Genomic DNA, 20673 nt, shown 5'->3' on the forward strand with positions numbered 1-20673 from the left:
CCTAAGCAGTTGTTTTTTGAACAGATGCTGATGACAAGCAAAATGGAGAAAATAATGATCTTTGTTCAGCAAAATCATCAAACTTCATCTTTAATAATTATATCAATTTAACTTTACCAAGAAAACGAGTACCAAAGGTAAGTTGTGAAGGAAGACTTGCTCTACAAATCTTTCTTTCTTAAAAAGATGAAAAAAGACAGTCAGGCTCAGAAATAAGGGTTTTATGTATATCCTACTATTAGAAGACTTGTAGAAGGAGATTTTTGAACATATTGAGAAAGTTAAGTAAGATTTCACAGTAAACAAAGCTGACACACACATGCACACTCCAGTATGTTTGTAGGGATAAAACAGAAGCACTGTCAGTGTTAAATTGCTGAAGCATTAGTAGTCCCAGTTAAGCATTCTCTGTAAATGCAGAATTTCAGATCACAGTGAAAATTTGGGTGTGATTGGGAAAATTCATATCCATTGCCCATGTCAATCTTCAGAGCAGGTAGAAGTAAAAGGAGGAGGGTGTTTTATTTGGTGTGTTTATAAGTTGCCATTTTCAACTTGAAATATTTTACATCTTGGCTCAGTTACCTGTATTGTCTTTTTATGTTTTATTTTTGGAGATTTTTCAAAAGGTGTTTTTAGGAGGTTTTGTGCGATGCTAGGTGCTAAGTTTTTTATTTTGGGGACCTTTGTTTTGTGGTTTTTTTTTGGTTTTGTTTTTTTTTTTGTTATTTATTTTGAGACTGGAAAGTCTAGAATTTTTCTGGGGTATTTCTACCTTTAAGAAAAATAGTTCTGTAGTTTTGTACTCCTAGAATTAGATATGCAGCCATAATATTATATATTGGTTTAAATAATCACTGGTAGGCTAAAATGCTTATTGATTGGGAGGGAGTGCTGGTGATCCCTTTAACGGAAGCAGTGATTTTGAACAGTTTGTGGATGCTGTCAAGGTTCTGGAGGGAAGCTTTGAAACTATTACAGACGTGTAAAGCTTGCAATGGTAACAAACAGTGGGCAGGCTGACCAGCATGACTCTCAGATAATGATCTCTTGGTCATACCCATATACTTTTCTCTCTTGGTTCTCAATAATGAAAACTTATTGACATGCTTTGTTTATGTCCCTGTATAAAACACATCCATGCCCATACACGTTGTGATTAAAGACTCCAGGGCCTTGAAGGGTTACGGAGACCTGAGTTAATGCTGCCTGGCATAGGACTGGGAGCAGTGAGAGTATTGTCTGTGCTTCTGAAGGGATTGTAACTTCAAAGGTTTTATATGATTTAATTCAAAAGTTACTCTAATGAAATTATTGACTAATAAACTATTTCACCTTCTGCCTATTCATTAACTTGGTCCTCTTCTGAAAAGACACCTGGAGGAGGGGCTTTGCTTTCACAGCCAAGCTTCCCTTCATTTTAAGTGGGGAGTGTCTGCACAACCTGCCTTAGAGGCAGCAGTGTCTCAAGTTCAATGTTGCAGATTAACCAGTACAAGTTAGACTGCAGCATGTATTCCACCAAAATAAAATAAAATTCTGCATTTTCTGAAACACGGCTTAATGCAAAACTGTTTCAGGTTTTGAGTTTCATGGGCTAGCCAGAAACTGTATATCCACTACAAAGCTTCTCAAGTTCTTTCTCTGTTGTTTTTGTTTGTTTGTTTGTTTGTTTTAACAGACTTCCTTAATGCTTAACTGCATTGCTTCATTTACACCTATGCAAAGACTCTTAAGTTTTGCCTGCAAAAGTACATATTCCTACTTCTTTTGGAATTAGATATCCTTAGTAGAAGTTTTGATGTACATGTATGTCTTGCATTTCTCAGTATTTTAATATGTTGCTTTTAAAATTTTTTGCTATCTTCTCAGATTTGGTAGAAATGTGATTTTTTTTTTTTTATTTATTTTTTTTATTTTTCATCTGAAGAATTACTCCAGAATGTCCAGATATTTCCTAGACTGACTTGCATCTTGAATATTTTCCATCCCCAAACACATCCAAAAACCTGTGGACATATAATTGCCCAGTAACTCATACATCCTTGTTAGAAAATAACTTTTCCCTGCCACCCACATCTAAACAAAACCAAGTGACATGTTTCCCAGCTAAGCAAGCAGTGAGACACCAAATAGGCAAAATAAACATTGCTTTTTCTTGCGGGTGACTTCTTTAGAAGAAAAATCTTTTTTCATCACCACAATGTTGTTGTTTTTCCATGGGTTATTTGCAGAAGTAAACAGAGTTTTAGTAGTGAGGAGAGCTTTCCATTACGAAGCCATGCAGCCCTCTGACTAACCTCCTATCATGAAACAAGCCTTCTGTCATAACAGGAGGTATAGTTCTTGGCATGACATGAAAGCATGAAGTGATTTGCTTGATGGGCCCCTTTGGTTTCACACTACAGGAGTTTGTTTGACATGAGAAGTGGAAGTGATATTTTCCAAATCAGCTTGGGGAGCGGCTCTGTCAAAACCTTATTCTGTATGAGGCTTTTTGCAGCCTTGTTGTGGATGGGGCATGAAGCTAAGCAAGAAACACAGTACTTGGGTTAGGACAGAGACTTGCAAGTGCTTGACCTGTCTGAAACTAGCTGGGAAATGAAGCTCCTTGGAAAGCAACTGCTTAAGAGTTTGACTGTGGCTTCAGTTTTATGGTTCTTTCCCCTGCAAAAAGTGTGCAGAGCATTATCAAGGTATGACTGTAGGAAAGCACTCAAATATCAGAGTCAAAAACCAGCCAGGGTAACAGAGTGTCACTCAGTGAACTTCCCATATCGTCTAGTTTGTCCTTTTGTTCGGCTGGAAGAGGGATCCTTATCCAGGTTCAGGCTGTGGGAGACCAGAACACGGGGGCCAGGTGCTGTTGTGGCAGTGGCTGTTCTGGCAGCCTGTGCTGGGCTGGATAATTTTTTCCATTCTCCTGCAAGTGTCAGCCAGGCTGGAGAGGAACTGAGATTTCCTGTGCTCCAGACTAATAAATGAATGGAGGTGTTTACACAATAAAGGGCACAGTCTTTTTTTCTTGGCATTTTGCTAGGCAATTAAATTGCTTTGTCTTTCACTTCTTTGTAAATATGTTAATGAAAGTTCTTTATGTAAGATTTTTTTTTTGAAAAGCAGCATCTTGTTTGCTCCATTCACTTAGGCAATTCTGCTTTTATGTGGTACAGATTATTATGCAGAATACATTGTGCTGTTATGTTGTTCACTCTTCCTTGGTAGACTAATGACTATAGGTAGTGAAAAGTTAGGTTACTGAGAGCTGGTGCTTGAAAGACAATGTACCAAAGCATACAAAGTAACCAAAATACTGTCATCTGATTCTTTTGGTGTTTGCCCAGAAGTTGTTTGGGATTACTTCTATTCACTGCATAATGATTTATTACAAACAGTCTATATGTAAAAAGGAAGCCTGTTTTCTTTGATCTTTCTCTCTTTATTCTTTTTTTTTTTCTTTTTTTTTTTTTTTTAAAGTTGGCTGAACAATCACTAACTTACAGTGTGGGCAAAAGCAAATAAGTGGAATGTAATTTACTGTTCATAAAGTATAACGTAACATGACATTTATCACACAAAAAAACTCTCTCCATTGTACCAAATCTTCAAGACTGAATTTAATAAGAACTGATACAAATTTTTAAGCATTGACTACTGTGCAGGTTTGTGCAAACTGAGTATGAAGTAAATTAAGTATGTGCATGGCTTCAGTACAAAATAGGCAATTTGGTTGCTTAAGTACTGTAACGTAAAACCATAGTCAGGGAGATGAATGTTGCAAGGGAGACAGACCTTTAAGGCAGACAATAATTGCTCCAAGAAAGGAGATATGTCTGCACCACGAACACGTGATCTGCATGAAGATGTCTAGGTTGAAAGAGATGAGGCTATAGTGAAAGAGTGAGGGGTTTCTGGATTTCGTTACTCATCTGGAAACCAGTGTAGTCTAGATAAAAATTCACAGAATAGCTGCTGCTGTAATGCCTTTTTCTTCAAGGATGTGTTAGTGCTTTATGGATTATAAACTATTCAGTACTGAAAGAGGAAAAAGCAAGTACCAGCGTTGTAGTAGGGCCTGTGTTCCACAAAGTGCACGAGCGTGTATTTTCATCCATGGGTCCAGCGAGAGCTCCCAGTCAGGGGTTACAGGCAGCTTTTACATACGTGGTAACCGCCTCGTGGGCCACCAGGCTCCTCACATAAGGTATGATCCTGCTGAGCCGGGGCTGGGGGCTAACGAGGTGCGCCAGTGTAGTGAAGACCCCCACGTGCTGGTGCTGCTTACCCATTTGCCCGGTTTAACACAGGCCAGATCACACTTGCCTGGTTAGGAAAGTTGATGTCCTGGGAGGGACTGCTTGGGTAAATCTGGTAACTGCTGCGGTAACCCACAGAACTTGTTTTGGCTTTACCGTTTCAGGTTGAAGGGAAAACGGAAGAAAATGAGACTAACAAAAGACGTCGAAAAGGTCTTTTTGGTGTCTTTGAGGAGGTTGGTGTTCAGTGGTGTCCACACATATCCAGCTCCTTGAGCTGCATCAGAGCTGAGGAAGCAGCAGGAGTCGGGAGGGCAGGGCTTGGCCTCTAATGCTTGGTGGGAACAAAAAACTCTCACTCTCCCCTTAAAACCTTGAATTGACTATAGTGTGCACTAAAGAGGAGCTAAATTTATTGAAATCATTTGGTAGGGAGGGGACCGTTACCTCAATTGCAATAGTTTTCTTTCTGACCCAAGACCATTTAAGGTATTGGGGTTTGGTTTCATTTAATTTTGTTTCCTTTCCCCAACTCAGTTGTTTAAACAAGTTTTTGTTTGAAGAGTTTGCGTTGCAGCTTGTTTCCTTGCTCCCCTGTGATTAGACCTTGTGATTCTGCTTTATCATCACCAGCACTGCTTAATGTTCCCTTTTTACTGAACTTTGGGACCAAAGAAAATATTTTTTTGGTGACTTCTGCATGCTGAACAGTGTAATTTTTAATATACCGTAAACTATATTTCCTTTCACCCTCTGCTGGTAAGGATTTTCTCTCTTCATGAGAGTCATAGGCAAGCTCAAGAAAAATACAGTTTTTTGTTTCCTTGCAGGCTTCAGGCTTTTCAAGCCAAGGGACAAATACTGGGAAAGAACAGAGTGATGTCAGAGAAGGAACAAACCAGAATAAAGTTAAATCAATGGCGACTCAACTGTTGGCAAAGTTTGAAGAGAACGCTCCAAATACAATTTTTCGGAGGCAGGTAGGTCATAGACAAACATAAAAGTAATCCCTGAAATCAAACTCTAGTCCCTCCTTCTGAACATAATGCAGATTTCCAAGGGAAAAAATGGACTTGTTAGGCATTTGAAGTGGGTTGTCTTTTTTTAATACTTAATGCAAATTAAAGGTATTCCTCTCGATATTTAGCGAACAAATATGACTAATACAGACTGACCAATGTATATTAATATACTGTATTAATATCTATTATATTAATGATGCTTAGGGGAATTGCAGTGTCTAGAAATCTCTTGTAAGCCAGTCTGTAGAATTTTTGCTTTGTGTGGAAGTCTAAGCTGGCTGCATATAGTATGGCAGGAGGACTCCTTTTTCCTATATTCTATGAATATATGACACTACATATCCAGTGGAATCTTTCTTTGTGGAAAATTTAGAAAGCGTAAGAAGGGAACATAATCTTTTACAAGATGTGTCCAGCTGCCATTTCCATTCTTGAAGTAGACATAATTTGTATGTTCTACAGTGTTTTCATGGTGTGTTCTTAGTGTGACTAGTGGTGATTGTAAAATAATCCCGTGCTGTCAACATAGGCATGATAAGCTCAAAATCACACTTTAGCCAGTGAGATGGCTTGAGTCAGCTGAGTTTGGGTATGTTACCTAAAAAAGCTGAAGGAAGGATGAGCAAGGTGTCAAGGTTCTGTGAAGGGAGGTGACTTTCTTAATTCTTTGTGCTTGTATCCATTTGTTTATTTAGATATGTAAGTCCTCCAGAAGTGTAGGCTTTATAGATGTTAAGTGACTTTATCAGTTTGTGAACTACTGTTGTTTGCCCTCTGCCTGGATACTTGTCAGTGCCCTGAGCTTTCTGCTTGCAATATGTGTACAGAGGTTTGCTTGGCCATGTTGAAGGAAGCCTTTATGCATTACGTTTTGATCATAACCTCTCTTAAAGAATACTGAATGTGCTGAATTTTAAGTATGTCTTTGATGGTAGAAGTAGTTAATGAAATGGGTAGGTAACAAAATCTGTAAAACATGTTGTTAAGCTCCATAGTCTTTAAAAGCAGCTTTTTTTCTTTCTGCCTCAGAAGATCTTTGAATCCTATATACTGTTTTCCTTTTTTCTCCCCATTCTGTCTTTATAATTTTAAAAATGCTTCACAAGGAGCTGATAGATAGACCAGCCCTGCCTTCTTCTGACCCTCCTGTTAATCCTCGCTTTGCTAAACCTAAGGATCCAAGTCTTCTTCCACCTCAACCAAAAAGGCAGGTAGGAACTCATATGGGTAACACCTGACAAGCACACTATTCCTCTCACCGCTGGGAACTCAATCTTATTGTGTAACTACAGAAAATATTTAAAACACTATTTGAATCTAATCTGCAGAGTTAACAGATATATTTACCTGAGAACTGTGAAAACCCCATTAAAGTTTAAGGTTATTTTACACCTGCTTGACCAATGAGAAAACTATTTGAAAGAATTAGTAATTGTGTGGAAAAAGCCCTAAAAACATAGGTGTGTAATGTGAAAACATTCTGTGTTACCACATCTAGACTCCAAATTGTATAAATATAATTACATGGCTACATTTAACATGGGAGAAAACTGCAGCAGTGCCTGAAAATTTGTCTGTGCACGTACTTGGCTCTTTGGGCTGTTGTAATGATAAGGCAAAGGGAGTTTTCCACCTTGAGAAATGTGGCAAAAACATCTACAATAAAAGCTACATTGAAAAACTGATACTGATGCCCAAGTTTTTCTTATTTTTTTTAAAGTAGAACTTGTTATAAGAATTTCTGCTGAAAGGTCTTTTGCAGCATCTTATACATGGGGCAAAATTTTTGAATACATTGTCCAAATTTTCCTCTTAGTATGTGCAATTAAAGCTATCTCATATCAAATACTATTGACATGCATTTTTTACATTAGATTTTTAAATGGAAGTAAATATCCTGTAGTGTCATTTCAAGAGCAGTCAGCAGTGAAATGAGATCTGCATAGTGTGTGGAGATCTGCAGATTAACTTGATGAAAAATGCAGTTTTATAAACTGGTTGAGAATTGCTTTAAAGGCAGGCACGCTACCTTGAAACATCAGAAGCACACTGCAAGTTGATTTGTGTTAGGGTTTTTAATTTTAATTCTGAGAAATTTGGAAAGTTTGTGTATTTATTTGAATTGGACAGTTAGGATTAAGTAGAAAACTGTCATGAAAAGACCAGCTGGAAGGTGATTTTTAAGACCTGAATTTGATAAAGCTGTTCTGGATCAAATGTTTAATTTACTTCAAAAGCTATTTTATATCAAGATTCAAATTCAGAGACCTATTCTAAACTCCTCAGAAAAATGCTTCAAATCTGAAATACATTACAGTTTGACTTGAGTCAGACTAGATCTATGAATTATGATCTATGAACTAGATCTAGAATTATGCCAAGAAACACTGTTGATATTGTTACAATTTGATTCTAAGTTAAGTTTCAGGCAGATGTGATGCAAAAAAAAGAACAAACACCAAAACACCCCAGACCTGTGCTGGAAACCCTAGAAGGCCATGTAGTGTCATGTTCTTCTGTACTGATGCTCTCTGGGCTTATTTGTAAAAACTGACACAAACCTAGAGAAGGATGTCAAGACCTGCCTAAGTTACATAGGACTGATATATTTCAGTGCATGTACACAAGAATCAGAGAGGCATAGACAGTATGCAAAGAGTGATGTGAGAACATTTTATTTCTAGTTATGTGCATGACTGTGCTGCGCTTTCGGAAGCATCCTTAAAAGCTGCATATAATGCATGGTAGTGCAGAAAGCAGATTTTTTTCACTTCGAGTGTTTCCCAGTTTCAGGTGGTAGCTAGGAGTGAACACGAGGTCAGGGAATCCAAACAGTCTTTGAATGGTTCTGATCATATGGCCAGGAGAGCAAAGACTGTACAAAAACCAGATACCCATCCCAGTCTGTCAGAAACCTCTGAAAATCTCGCATCTGCCTGTTCTGCTGCATTTGTACTTTCTGGAGTGCTTGAGCGTCTTCAGCACCTGGAGGAAAAAATGAAACAGGTGACAAGTGATTTATTTTCCTTTCTGTCTCTTAGCTGCATATGTTAATCTGTATACTGTATTTTCCCTGGATACGCTGGCTTTTTCTCTGTTGACTTTACATTATATTAACACAACAAAAAGTCTTTCTACAAACTTGCCATGTTCTGATGATGTACGTGACATTAACCGAAATCTCTCTCTCTCTTTTTCCTTTCTTGGCATTCCTTCCCTGGCTTTTATTGCAGAAAAGAGCTCAGACCATAGCAAATAGGGAATTCCATAAAAAGAACATTAAAGAGAAAGCAGCGCATCTTGCCTCAATGTTTGGATACATGGAGTTTCCAAAGGTGAATGTTAGGTTTTGCACCTAAAGAAGTGCTGAGTTAGAAAATATATATAAAAATTCATGGGGGGCGCTGGGAAATTGCAGTGGTTTTGTTTTTAACTCTCCTTTTGTGCTGGGTGGATCTGAAAAGTTATGTGGATTCCACTGAAACTGGTAAAAAGCTTTGTTTAAATGTTGTTGCATAATTAAAGATAAAAACCAGTCTAAATCAGAAGTTCAGTCAGAGTACTTGAGCATGAGAGAAATGTTTTAGAATAAACCCTGTCTTGTGCTTAAGTAAACACGGGTAGCTCACAGTTTCTAATGAATTTGTGAGCAGTAGCTCTTAGCGTAGTCTGGCATTTCTTATGTTTCGTTACACTTTCTCCCAGAACTCTCTTACCTTACTGCCCACTGTAAATATTTTTGGTAAGAAAACTGAGTACAATAATACCATCTGCTGTGAAGGTTTTGCTGTGGTTATTTCCATGGCTCCTCACTGTGCAGAAATAAAGAAAATGAAAGAATTCTAATATCTTTCTATTTTTTTTTTTGATGCATGACTGTGAAATTATTCTCTTAACCTGTGCTAATGTCACTGTCTCTTGGATAACTCTCCTGTTTCTGCTCTACACAGAATAAGCTACCTACTAAAGGCTTATCCCATTCTCAGCCCCCAACTCTCTCTTGCCCTCCACCTCATGATTCAGCTGCTACCTCTTCTCCATCATCTGCCGGTTCAGCTTCCCCTGCTGTTCCTTCTAGACAGGTACTCTATTAACAAATTTCTCCTGTAAAATCCTAACTTGCACTAAAGCTGCTTGAGAAATGGCTTGGATGGAAGGTGCTGCCAGCAGATTTGTTGTATAGGTTGTATTTCACATTTGAATCAAGCTTTACTTCGTTTACTGTTGTTAATTCTGCATGTTTGTAAGAAGAAAGTCATCATTAAAAATAATTCCAGGTATAAAGCTGAAGAATAAAGTGAATAGGTAACTGAATTTTTGCTTCAATTCTGAAAATTTTGCATTGCTCCTTATTTTAAATGTTCTGTTGTTGGGTAATACCACAGACGTACCTAGCAGAGAAAGAGTCACATTGTATAGTTAACTGGATGTTATGGGATTGGTTAGTTGTTCTTGGGAAGCATTTGTAGTTTTTCTTGTATCCCTCTAACTATGAATCAGAATATCCATCTGGACTGCAGGGGAGAATCTGCACAAGAACGGTTATTTTGACTAGAGGACATGTCTTAGAATAGTTTGAGCACTTGTCAATACAGACAGTTTTATTGTTTTGTTTGTTTACTTATTTGTACTTTAAACTTGCTTCTGCGCATTAATTGCTAGAATGCAGTACTTTGTAACAGCAAACTTTACAAAGAAGAAACATGCATACTCTTAATGAAAGTGGTTAGGTAACACTGGGATGGGAGATACTCAGCTCTTACTGCTTGTGCTGATGTTACGGTGGGCTGTGCTTTTTTCTGGGGAAGCGAAGGTGACGCTGGCTTCTAACTCCCCTTGTCTTAGAAGGACTTTAATTGAAGAAAGTTTGACGTTTTTCAGCTTTTCAGGGCAGGTAAAGGCCCAGGTTCTCTTTACTTCACTCACAGATTGTGTAGCAGCAGCCTGGGAACACTGCAGTATTGAATAGGTTTGGTGTGGAAATGAAGGTGGAAACATCAAGAACGTGACTGTTGTGACCCAATGCAGGTGCTGCTGGAGCTGGTGGCTCTGCTGCCTGACACATGAAGGAAGTGCTAGTTGACAAAACTGGGTACCCTCTCCGTTTGCTGTGAGGGGGAGCAAAGCATTCTGCCTGCTTTTGTCGTATTTAAATAACAGTAGTCTTAAGGAACACCAGTGAGTATTGCCCAACCTTGCGTAAGCCCCCGGCTGAAGGTAATTTCCCATCTGCTGGGCATTCAGCAGGAGCATTTAGTGGAATTGGTCTAGATCTTTTTAGGTTATTTTGCACTATATTGTTAATGCTGGTTGCAAATCGAGCTTACAGCCTCAGCAGTAACTCGGCAGGTAGATACTGAACCAACTGGCAGTTTGCAAAGGCACATTCCTCAGTTGATACAGAGCTGTGTTGAAAAGACTCCCTTCCTCTCCTTCCCCAGGAAAACACAGCCTACCACAGCCCTTCAAGGACACTGCAAACCCAGCAGGTGCCTTACTGCGATAATCCCCTAATTCCCTTCAGCTTCAAAATAATTCCTTTGCCGCGATTTACCTCTTATTTTTTTATGACCTAGGAGGTATAGTGTGTGATGAGTTTTAAGCTAAGTAATGATTTCCAAAATATTGAGGTCTGTTGCTTTTTTGATTTGGAGAGCTATTGTGACACTGCAAAGAAAATAAACAAAAAACCAAACAAATTCCCAACCCAAAACAAAACCCAAAAAACCCCAACCAACAAAATATGTGAACAACTCTTCAGAATATGAGAACTAGGCTCTATGAGCAGTAATTTTACGGGGATTTTAGAATTTTTTCTTAAGAGAAAGTCTGGCCTGAGCAATCATTTTTTGATGTTTTAATTCAACCGCATTTTGTAAAGTGCACTCACAGACTTTTTATCAGTTTTCCATTGTATTTAAATGGTGTAACAATGGTTTGTTGTGACCTCATTTCACCCAGGCTGAGTTTACTTCAATTGAAAAATGCTCTCTGCAGAGGTAATGGCAGAATGCAGCTCAGCTGAGGCAAGAAAATCTTGTTCTCTCACAAGCACAGTAAATATACGTTCATCTCGTCTGGTAAATATTTGGCTGATTAGGTAGGACTACACGTGTTCTTTGGCAGTTCTACATGCATGAATATCTTGATGCCTGCTATACTGCTCCTTAGGCTTCTAAAGGCTCAGGTCCTCTTGTACACTATATGCAATACATATGTCTAAATATGGTGCATTTGGCACAGCTGTTTGAAAATTTTTAAATTGCAGGTCTGATAATGAACAGGTAGACTTTTACTTTCCTCCCCTTTGAGGCAGATGCGGTAATTGAAAGCTGATCCAAATGAACCCCAAGTGACGATGGATTACTGTAGATGTTTCAGTGGGAAAGGTAGTAGACACCTTTTGGAGCAGGTTATGCCAATGTGCGCTTACTTTACACAGGCAAAGTGGATCCTGCTCTGCGGCCAGGGTATGGACTCAGTGGCCCTTTGGACCTATGTCCAGGACCATTACTTGCGTTGGTGATGTGCTGGTGAGGTGTCCATGTGCAAGACCTTTGTTCTCCATACTGTTCATGTGCTGTGAAGTTGATTCAGCCCTGTGATACCCCTGTTAGTTAAGCTTTAGCTCTCTTCAGCAACTTAAGTTCTGTTCGTCTTTGAGTTACACAGGCCATGTTTTGGCTTATCTTTTGTTGTTTCTCAAGCAAAATTCTTCCAGAAGCAGATTTCTTGCTGCTGTTTTTACTTTAAGAGTATTAAATCTTGGGGGAATACCTGCTGCAGCCTTAATTTCAGAAGAAGCAGTCTGTCCGGGCCCTTCCATGGTTGAATTATTGTGTCTGTGTTTTATCTTTTAAGATTGCACACTTATTGGAACATGAAAATTTTATCATAGTCTATAAAACACTGACTAAATGTGCAGCACTATATAAATAAAACTTGATAATATTTCAGGTGCATACTGTGTATTTTTCAAGTACTGTGCATGTACTGTGAGTAATAGACCTCTCTGCTATTAATATCTACCAGTAATTGCCTGTGTTTGTGTTATCTTGCAAGTGGGGTTATAGGACTCAGAATTTGTATTTCTGGTCTGTGTTCTGAGAGGTAACACTAGGTGAGTCTAGCTTTCGGTATGAGAAAGGGCTTCAGGATGGGTAAGCCAACAGAGAGAGCTCCCTCACGTTGTCTCAGTGTTTCTGCTTTTTCCCAGCAGAAGAATAGAAGATAAGTCTTTTGAGTTTTGTAAGACTTCATGAGATGACCTAAAAATATCAACAACCTCCCATCCTTTAAATAGTTAGCACTGTCATTTTAATTTCAAGTGAGTACTGAGATTATCAGCCATGGTGATCCTTTACATTTGTTGAACATTCATTGGAACAGTATTAGTTATGGTGGCTTATTTATTGGAAATGGTGTCTAAGAAATCATACTGCGTTATTACAGAAACCTGTTATTAAGCCTCAGTCCTGAAAGGGGCACTTGAAAGGAAGGCTATGGAAGCATATTGGTTCTTTTCAAGACATGCAGTCATTACAACTTCTTAAGAATTAACTTTTATATGACCTTATATGCAAGTTGCCAGTAATAATAAAAACTACCTTCTAGCTTCAATCAGCTGTCAAAATTCATGTAAGTAGAACTTTGAATTAGCAAATATTTTATTACAGGCTGGGCTTTGGTTATTCCTGTTTTCTATTTAAAGTTGGATTGACCTTCAGAAAACTGTGTTCATCTGAGCTTTGCATGAGTGAATCCACACAACACATCATAAGAACTATGAAGATGTTGCAATCAGTAGGCTTTGCTGCCTGCAGAGTTTGGACCAACTACTTCCCTTCTGTGACTCTAATTACCAGCAGTAAGCAGGGCTTGGGTGTTTCCTACACACAGTAACTTACTACTCAAATGTTGTTTATCTCCGAGGTAGAATATAAGTAGCAGGTGGTACAGAAAGTAAATAAATCACCCTCAAAGCAAAATAAGACCAGGAAAATCACTAAGGATATGAAACAACAAAGGGGATTTGTTGTATGCTTTTGGAGGCCGAGAGCATATTTCCTTTGTTTTATGAAAATACTACTGAGGCTTCCTTGTTGGTTGGCTGTGGTGTTATAAATAATAGCACAGGGAAATACAGAAGGCAGCTTTCTCTTCCCACATGAATAACCACCCTGATCAACCTGCTGAAAACCTTTGGCAACATGTCATTAACGGGTCAATAGACTTAGTAAATCACAAACACTTGGGATTTTAAAGTGTTTTCTTGGTTGTTTCCTGAAATTCACCATGTAAGGTAACTATTTAAGATTCCTTTCCAACAAAGGATTTAAAGCTACTGGTATAAACCTGCCTGAATTGTGAGCAGTAGCCTGTCACATATTGATAGTGCCCCCACTACTACAAAATCACATGCACGTGTGGGCCTTCACATACACCAGTAGCCTCAAGGGTAGTAAGTGCATGAGGAAAATGTAAGACCTGTTATGTGTATACTGAGTTTCTAGGGTACATGAGCAGCATCAGGCAGGCAGAGATCTGTGTGCTGTCGAGCAAAGCTAAGCCATGTAAGAGCTGACAGGTTCTCTAAAGAAATGTGTGTCGATTTGGGGTCAGAGCCTCTTTCCTGCAACTGGAGTTTATTAGACTTACACGATTAAATGGGTGAAGATGTTATTGGAGTCTTTGTCCATACGCAGGTACAGGGGGTTGCTCAGAGGTTGTGCTGTTGTCGTAGGAGGGCAGAAGTCACTAGCCTTGCAGGGCAGCACTGCTCCTGCACAGCCCATCCCTCCTACTCTGTGTGCATTAGTTGTTGACAGGAGAGGACAGCAGTCAGCAATCTTTTGGTTGCTATATTAAATTGAAATCCCATTTGCTTTTACATGGAATGTGGATTCACATTCATTACAAGAGCATTTCCTTTTAATAACATTTTTAAAAGTATGTATAAACATGCCATTTTCTTGTTTTGACTGCTTTAAGGTTGACATAGATTGCTTCAATGGGTGGAGAACAGAAATCAACCAACCTGATGAATTTCAAGGTGTAGTTCAGGCTCAAGGATACTTTTCCTGAAATTCAACTACTTGCATTGTTAGCATAGCCTTATTGTTTAACTGACTGCTCCAGTGTTTAACCAGTTCAAGGTAAACTTTCTGCTACAATTGACTTGGAATTATTTTTTTTTCCCAGGACCTCATTGGTAATAAGTTTTATGTGGCCTAAAAGTTGCTCAGCATATTCAGAGGTGCACAATTTGGGTGAAAATTTTGTCTTCCGTGATCTTAAAGAATACAAAGGAATGTAGCTTTCCTGTAGTAGCAAGTAGTACTTCTTGTATTGGTTTATAATTTAATGTACTGCTTAGGACATCATTGTGATATGTAATTAACAGTTTACTTTGCTGTTGTTACCCCATGAGTTGTGCAGATATTGGAAAATATTTAAAAGTCTTTTTCTATTAAACAACAAACAGGACAAAAATTTGTCCCTTGAATGGCCTTTGTTGTCTTAACATACATATTTTGTATCTGCCTGGATATTAAGTTAATTATGGGATAACTCTCAAAAGATAAGGGGAGCTGTAAGGAGTTGGATGTGTTCCCTTGAGGTTTTTTTATTAGTAAGAATATTTTTATCCATCATAATTTTTAAAAACATATCCACATTGCTTTATAGTTGGTTTTAAACTTGATAGAAAATGCTTTAAAATTATTTTAAAGTATCATGAGTACCATCGCATCCTTCGTGGTAACTTTCTGATATTTTAAAACCTTTCCATTAGCAAGACTTGGTGTGGTGGCAGTAGGAAAATCACTACATGAAGAAGTGTGAGACTTAAAATGTGGGCTCTGTAGGAGGTAATTTGAGTGTAAGATATGAGATTAGGATCCTCTAGGGAAAAAAAAAGAAGAGAAAAAAACAAAGACTTCAGAAGCTGAGTATAAGATTGCCATATCAGGATGGCCCTTGCTGCCTTTGCTACCAGAGACATTGTGGGATCTTATATTGACTATAAAACTAAAATCAAAATCACTACAGGAAATTTGGTTTAGGGTAGAAAATATTTCTGTAAATCTATGAAGTCTCCACAGCCTTTTTTTCTAGGAACACGGGAACTAGAGTGCCTACCCGCCGCCGGCACACCCACCCACACACCTTTCTTCTTTTGCAGTCCCCAGGCGCGTGTTTTGGCGAGGAAGCCTGGACCAAGCAGTCAGTGGTCTGGCTACAGTGCATTTGCAGCCACAGCCTAAGGAACTGCAGTCTCCTTGCAAGCCTGCCTATTTGATGAATTTGGTTAGAAACACCCTAACATTCGTGGCTGCGATAGTGGGATGGAGCAGATTAAAGAAGATGTCTTCCTTTCATAAGCGTAGTTTTCCAGTTTTCCTTGGCGTTAAGATGAGTCACTGGGGGACAGGAGAATGGTTGCTCTGTGAGCATCAGCAAAAGATTTCTGTGCAGGAATTCTAGGACATTTTCATAGAATATTTCCTGAAATGCCACTGTTTGTGGTCCATTAATGTGAAATTTAGACCCCACCACCATTCTGAAATATAACAACAAAGTCCCGAGAAGTCAAAGTGAACAATAAGGTTGTTTTCTTTTTGGTCTATCAGAATGGTCCCACCTGATAGCCAGGCGGTAGCTCCCAGCTCAGCCTTTTGCAGACACAGCGCGAGGCCTTGTGCTGTGGGAGCAGTATTTGCTCCCAGCAGCTATTTCTCCATCATCCGTAGGGAGAAGCATGAGGGGTGCACGGGGGCCTTCTGGGGCCACCAGCTGGACCATGCTGATCACGCATGAACATGCTTGTGCTCTGCTGGGCTTTGCCACTGCTCCTTTCTCCTAGCCTCTCTTTAAAATTGTTTGCATGTTTTCAACTCATTCTTGTCCTTTTCTCATTAAATTATTTTTCAAGAATAACTAAAGCTCTTCCTTCTATTCTTCATCTTCTCCCCTTTTGTGGTTAGATGACTGTAGGAAAGGTCTCATGTGCAATTGGAGCTGTGGCTGAAGTTCTTGTCAATCTGTATGTGAATGATCACAGACGCAAGCCACAGCTTAACCCCCTTGAACTGGTAAGAATAAACCCACAAAGAAACAGTAACTTCAGAGTGGTGTTTCCAGAATGTCATCCTGACTTAAGACCCTGATCGTGGGAGCACTTTAAGTGTTACGGAAGGTCTTAGCCTAACATTTATTAAGCAATCAAGTGCATATTGGCAAAATGAGCTGATGTGTGGATATGCTGGAAATGTTGCTCACCATGTCATCTATTTATATTTTTATTACTTTTCTGTATGAATTAAAACTTCAGGAGGCTTTTATTAAATGTAATTACTGGTACAATTAGTAACAGAAGACAATTATTAATCAGGGTGGCGCCTAAAGAAAGTTTTGTATAGTACATATTTATGCTGTTATTTTTAATGCACAAATGCTGAATCACCGTGCTTCATTTTGAAGAGAGCTGTTTTTAAACTCTGACACTGTTCTGTGTTGAATTCAGAAGCAGTCTGTGGACAGAGCTACAGATTCTTTCCCCGTTCCTCATTCTCCATCTGCTGCCTCTGCTGTTCAGAGCTGTCAGGTATTGGGAAGAGAATCAGGGTGTTGTGTTGTGGTGATGACACTTATTAGCCAGCACTAAACTCAGTTGCTTCTGCTTCATTATAACTGTCTGCTCTATTAACATCTTTTTTTTAAAATGCATTTGTATATTTTCCCATTTGCATGGTTGGTTGGTTGGAAAATTTCATGCTTTGAAATGATCCATCACAGTAAAATGGTGTGCTAATGGCAGATTTGGAATAGGTTTCTTAACTTCTAAGCACAAGACAATGTGACAGTAACAATTGTGACTTGCACTTAACATTAAAAAACTGTTCCAAGGCCGCCTTTTGCTGGCAAATTAAAGATGAGTTGTGTGGACCGTGTGCTGCTGTCTGAATGTGCCTGGGCTCTGCCAAGCCTGTGCCACCTCTGTCCCATGTGTGGTACCTCTCCAGTGGCGTTGGGGATGGTGGAAGGGGGAGGGAGATGGTTGGTGATGGCTGTGGTAGAGACAGGATGCTCGTCTGTACTGACCTATAACAAAGCATAACACAGTAAGACAAAGTAACATCCTCATACCTGCCTCGAATAAGAAAAGGGAAGCTCAGTGGCATCTAATCCACTTACAATTTCTTTTTCTGTACCTTTTGCATGTATATCTACAGAGGATGAGATTTGTGGCAATTAATGCTAACTGCCAGCCCAAAATCAACAAAATCTTTCAAAACAGTTTCAAGTTGTTAACATGGATCATATTGTGAAGTCAAATGAGTTAAAAATATTCTGAATGTCTACGGTAGGACTTAAATTGATTTTTAAAACAAACCAAGCTTCAGTTTGGGCTGTAGTCTCGGGAAGAACATGGCTGAGAGGGGCAGCACATCTGCGGGATGTAAATAGTAGTTCAGACACCAGCATCGAAGGTTGTCAGTTTTTCTTCCTGGACCTTACAGCACAAGCCCACATTTTCCTCCAGAGTTATGTACAAACTGAGTCTTCAGGGTGTCTTTTCTTAGCCCCAAATGTGCATCTGTTGTTCAAGGCCGGTGAGGTCTGCCTGCCTTTGACCTCTTTTGAGAAAAACCAACGCCTGCAGCGTGAGACGCAAATGCCTGAGCCAGCGCAGTGCAGGGTGATGGATGAGCATTTGGGGCTGCTGCTGCGTTTGTACCTGAGTAAACGCAAAATGCTGGTGAACTCCCAGAGGGAAGCAAACCAGCTTAAAGTCCAAAACGCACCCCCCTTAAAGTCCTTGTGATGTCTGATTTGTGAATTGCTGCATAAACCTACAGAACTGCAGCAAATGAGTAATAAAGCGGCTGACTGATGCTTATTTTAATTGTGTGTAGAGGGTGCTGTGTAAAACTTCAAGCAGCTAAAGCAGCTGTCCACTTAATAAGAATTTATATCTGGGTGTAGTGCAACGGCTTTATGTACATTTCTTTTTTTATCTCTTAACAGGGATCTCTGCGAAAAGAATTTCCTCACTCTATCGGGGGGAGTGACATTTGTTATTTTTGCAAAAAACGGGTATATGTTATGGAGCGGCTGAGTGCAGAAGGCCACTTCTTTCACAGGGAGTGCTTCAAGTGTGAAATATGTTCTACAACACTCCGTTTAGGAATTTATGCCTTTGATGTTGAAGAAGGTAATATAGGAGCTATTTAAGAATATTTAAAAATGTCTGAGTATTGATGCTTTTAATGGAACTAAAGAAAAAGACCTGGCTGAGTAGCTCGGTCAGGAGGAGGTCTGCCAAGCATGTTGTTTGCATCCATGCTGATCTTTGAGTCCTTGTATTTGCAGTTCTTGTCTTTCAAAAGAATGGAGTTATGACAGACCTGAGCTTTAAATGAAGAAATCCTCAGTAGAAAATATGTTGAGTGACCAAAATGCAGTTTGTCCGATCACAGGTCAAAGCTGGGGTGGGGGAGGTGATTTTTCTCCAGCAATACGGAATTATTCTCATCTCTTACTTATAACCAGTCAGTAAATAACATGATCTATAAGGGTAAGCCATGATAGTGGCAGATTTACATGGATGGGGGAATATAGGTTATTTCTTTCAAGATGTTATGGCTCAGGAGTTGAAAGCAGTAGCACTGGCCAAGCAGCAGTGTAATTTACTCCAGTCTCCTAGTCTGATGTAGAATGGGAGGTTAAGATCTTGGGCACTCAGGCCCCCCCTACAGCCTGGGGTTTGGGCTGAGGAATTATCTTTTGCCTGGGATTTTTGAGGGGTTTTTTGTTTGTTTGTTTTTTAGTTTAGAGGGAAATTATTAAACTGAATTGAAATTTCCTTGCCACTTCCAAATGATTTAAGTAGGCGAGAGTATTATAAGCTGATCTCCTTCTACAAAAGGATTAAAGACTCAAGGCCAAAGGTGGTTCTTTTGCAGAAGATTCTCTGGACTGCAAAGGCTTTTTTGAACTGATTCTTTGACTTTTTGCTGCTTGATGGTTCTGTGTTGGTTTGTGACTTGCTATTGACAGACTCTTGTTTTCTGCTATTTATTAGTCTTAAATCTGTGGGGTAGATAAATCATCTTGCCTTATTTAACGGAGGTGCAAATCTGTGTACTGTAGAAGAAACCCATTCAGAGTTGTGAGCTATTCAGTTGATGACTAGTTTCCCATTCCTTTTGCTGCCCAACCATTAATTATCCTGATTTCATCTTTTTATAGACACAACAGTGGGTTTTCAGTTCATATACATACAGCTAAAATATATAATTTATGTTTTTTCTTGTAGGCAAATTTTACTGTAAACCTCATTTTACGCACTGCAAAATCAGTACTAAACACAGAAAGAGAAGAGCAACGTTACAGATCCAAGGAAAGGTATGAATTGATTGTATTACTAATGGAATGGTGAGGCAGCTTTATCTGGAGCAAGGTGCAATACTTGTGTGTGTACATGTGTGCCTGAGTGTTTTCTACCTAATGTCCAGAGGTAGTAATATCAATACTAAGATAAAACTTCCCGATTCTGTGAGTTTGGCAAATTTATAGTCTTGTTCTCGATAGAATTTAGCTTTTCTTGTACAAAGTTGAACTTCAGAGCAATTTGAAATCAAAATATATATAAAGACTTGAAAGCAGTAACAGAAACTGGATTTCCCATATTTTAGAAGTACGTTTAACATTTTTTTTTTTTTTAATGCTTTATATAAGGAGGCAACAGAAGCATGGAAGAAAGAGGAGCCCAAGACCGCAGAGACCACCACAGAAAACACTTTGTCTACTGATAGCAGTCCAGAGGACAGGTCCCCAGGTATCCTGACTTCCTTCTTTAGGGGCACGCTAAGCTGGCCCCTTCGGGTGACAAGGGATCTGCTTGACATTCCCAGACGCCTGTCTAACTGGATGCATGGTTTTCTGCACGCTACCAATCTTCATTTCAGGGACAATGCATATAACTATACCTACTTGTACGAACTCTTGAGCCTTGGTGTGCCATTCCTCTGTGCTCTTCTAGAGGTACTTATTCATATGTACCGGGAAGCAGAGCTATCACTTGAAAATGTGCTTGAATGGGTGAAAAGATTCTACAGGGTTTAAGTTCTTCTATGTGTCTTGCTCAGTTGTGCCTTTCAGATTTTCAAAATTAACCGCCTCACTATTTTCTTGAGGGTTTTCTCCCTTTTTTTTTTTTTTTTTTACTTTTCATGCAATTTAATGTATGACTTGAATGAATGATGGATTCCTTCTGATACAGACAAGATGCAATCACAATTTTCAATATAAAATGAACTGTATGTTAGAGCATGAAGGGCAGTGTCCAGATACATTTCCAGAACATGGAGACGGATGAAGGATATTTTGTG

General features: G+C 39.1%; 1 protein-coding gene across 5 annotated transcripts in view; it reads left to right on the top strand.

The window, feature by feature from the left end:
• MICAL2 (microtubule associated monooxygenase, calponin and LIM domain containing 2) overlaps positions 1-20673 on the top strand; it is a 133128-nt gene that overhangs the window by 58223 nt on the left and 54232 nt on the right. For 3 of the 5 annotated variants that reach the window (XM_055813855.1, XM_055813857.1, XM_055813856.1), the window contains exons 14-22: positions 25-137; positions 4421-4492; positions 5087-5236; positions 6385-6489; positions 8512-8613; positions 9229-9360; positions 18308-18494; positions 19599-19687; positions 20021-20120. In XM_055813855.1, the coding sequence (XP_055669830.1) occupies positions 25-137; positions 4421-4492; positions 5087-5236; positions 6385-6489; positions 8512-8613; positions 9229-9360; positions 18308-18494; positions 19599-19687; positions 20021-20120 (1050 nt within the window). Of the gene's footprint in view, positions 1-24; positions 138-4420; positions 4493-5086; positions 5237-6384; positions 6490-8511; positions 8614-9228; positions 9361-16263; positions 16372-18307; positions 18495-19598; positions 19688-20020; positions 20121-20673 lie in introns of all 5 variants that reach the window. The other 2 variants (XM_055813859.1, XM_055813858.1) reach the window with 2 other exon arrangements.

The sequence above is a fragment of the Falco peregrinus genome, chromosome 9 (genome assembly GCF_023634155.1).
Source record: "Falco peregrinus isolate bFalPer1 chromosome 9, bFalPer1.pri, whole genome shotgun sequence".
In the NCBI taxonomy this organism is placed as follows: domain Eukaryota; kingdom Metazoa; phylum Chordata; class Aves; order Falconiformes; family Falconidae; genus Falco; species Falco peregrinus.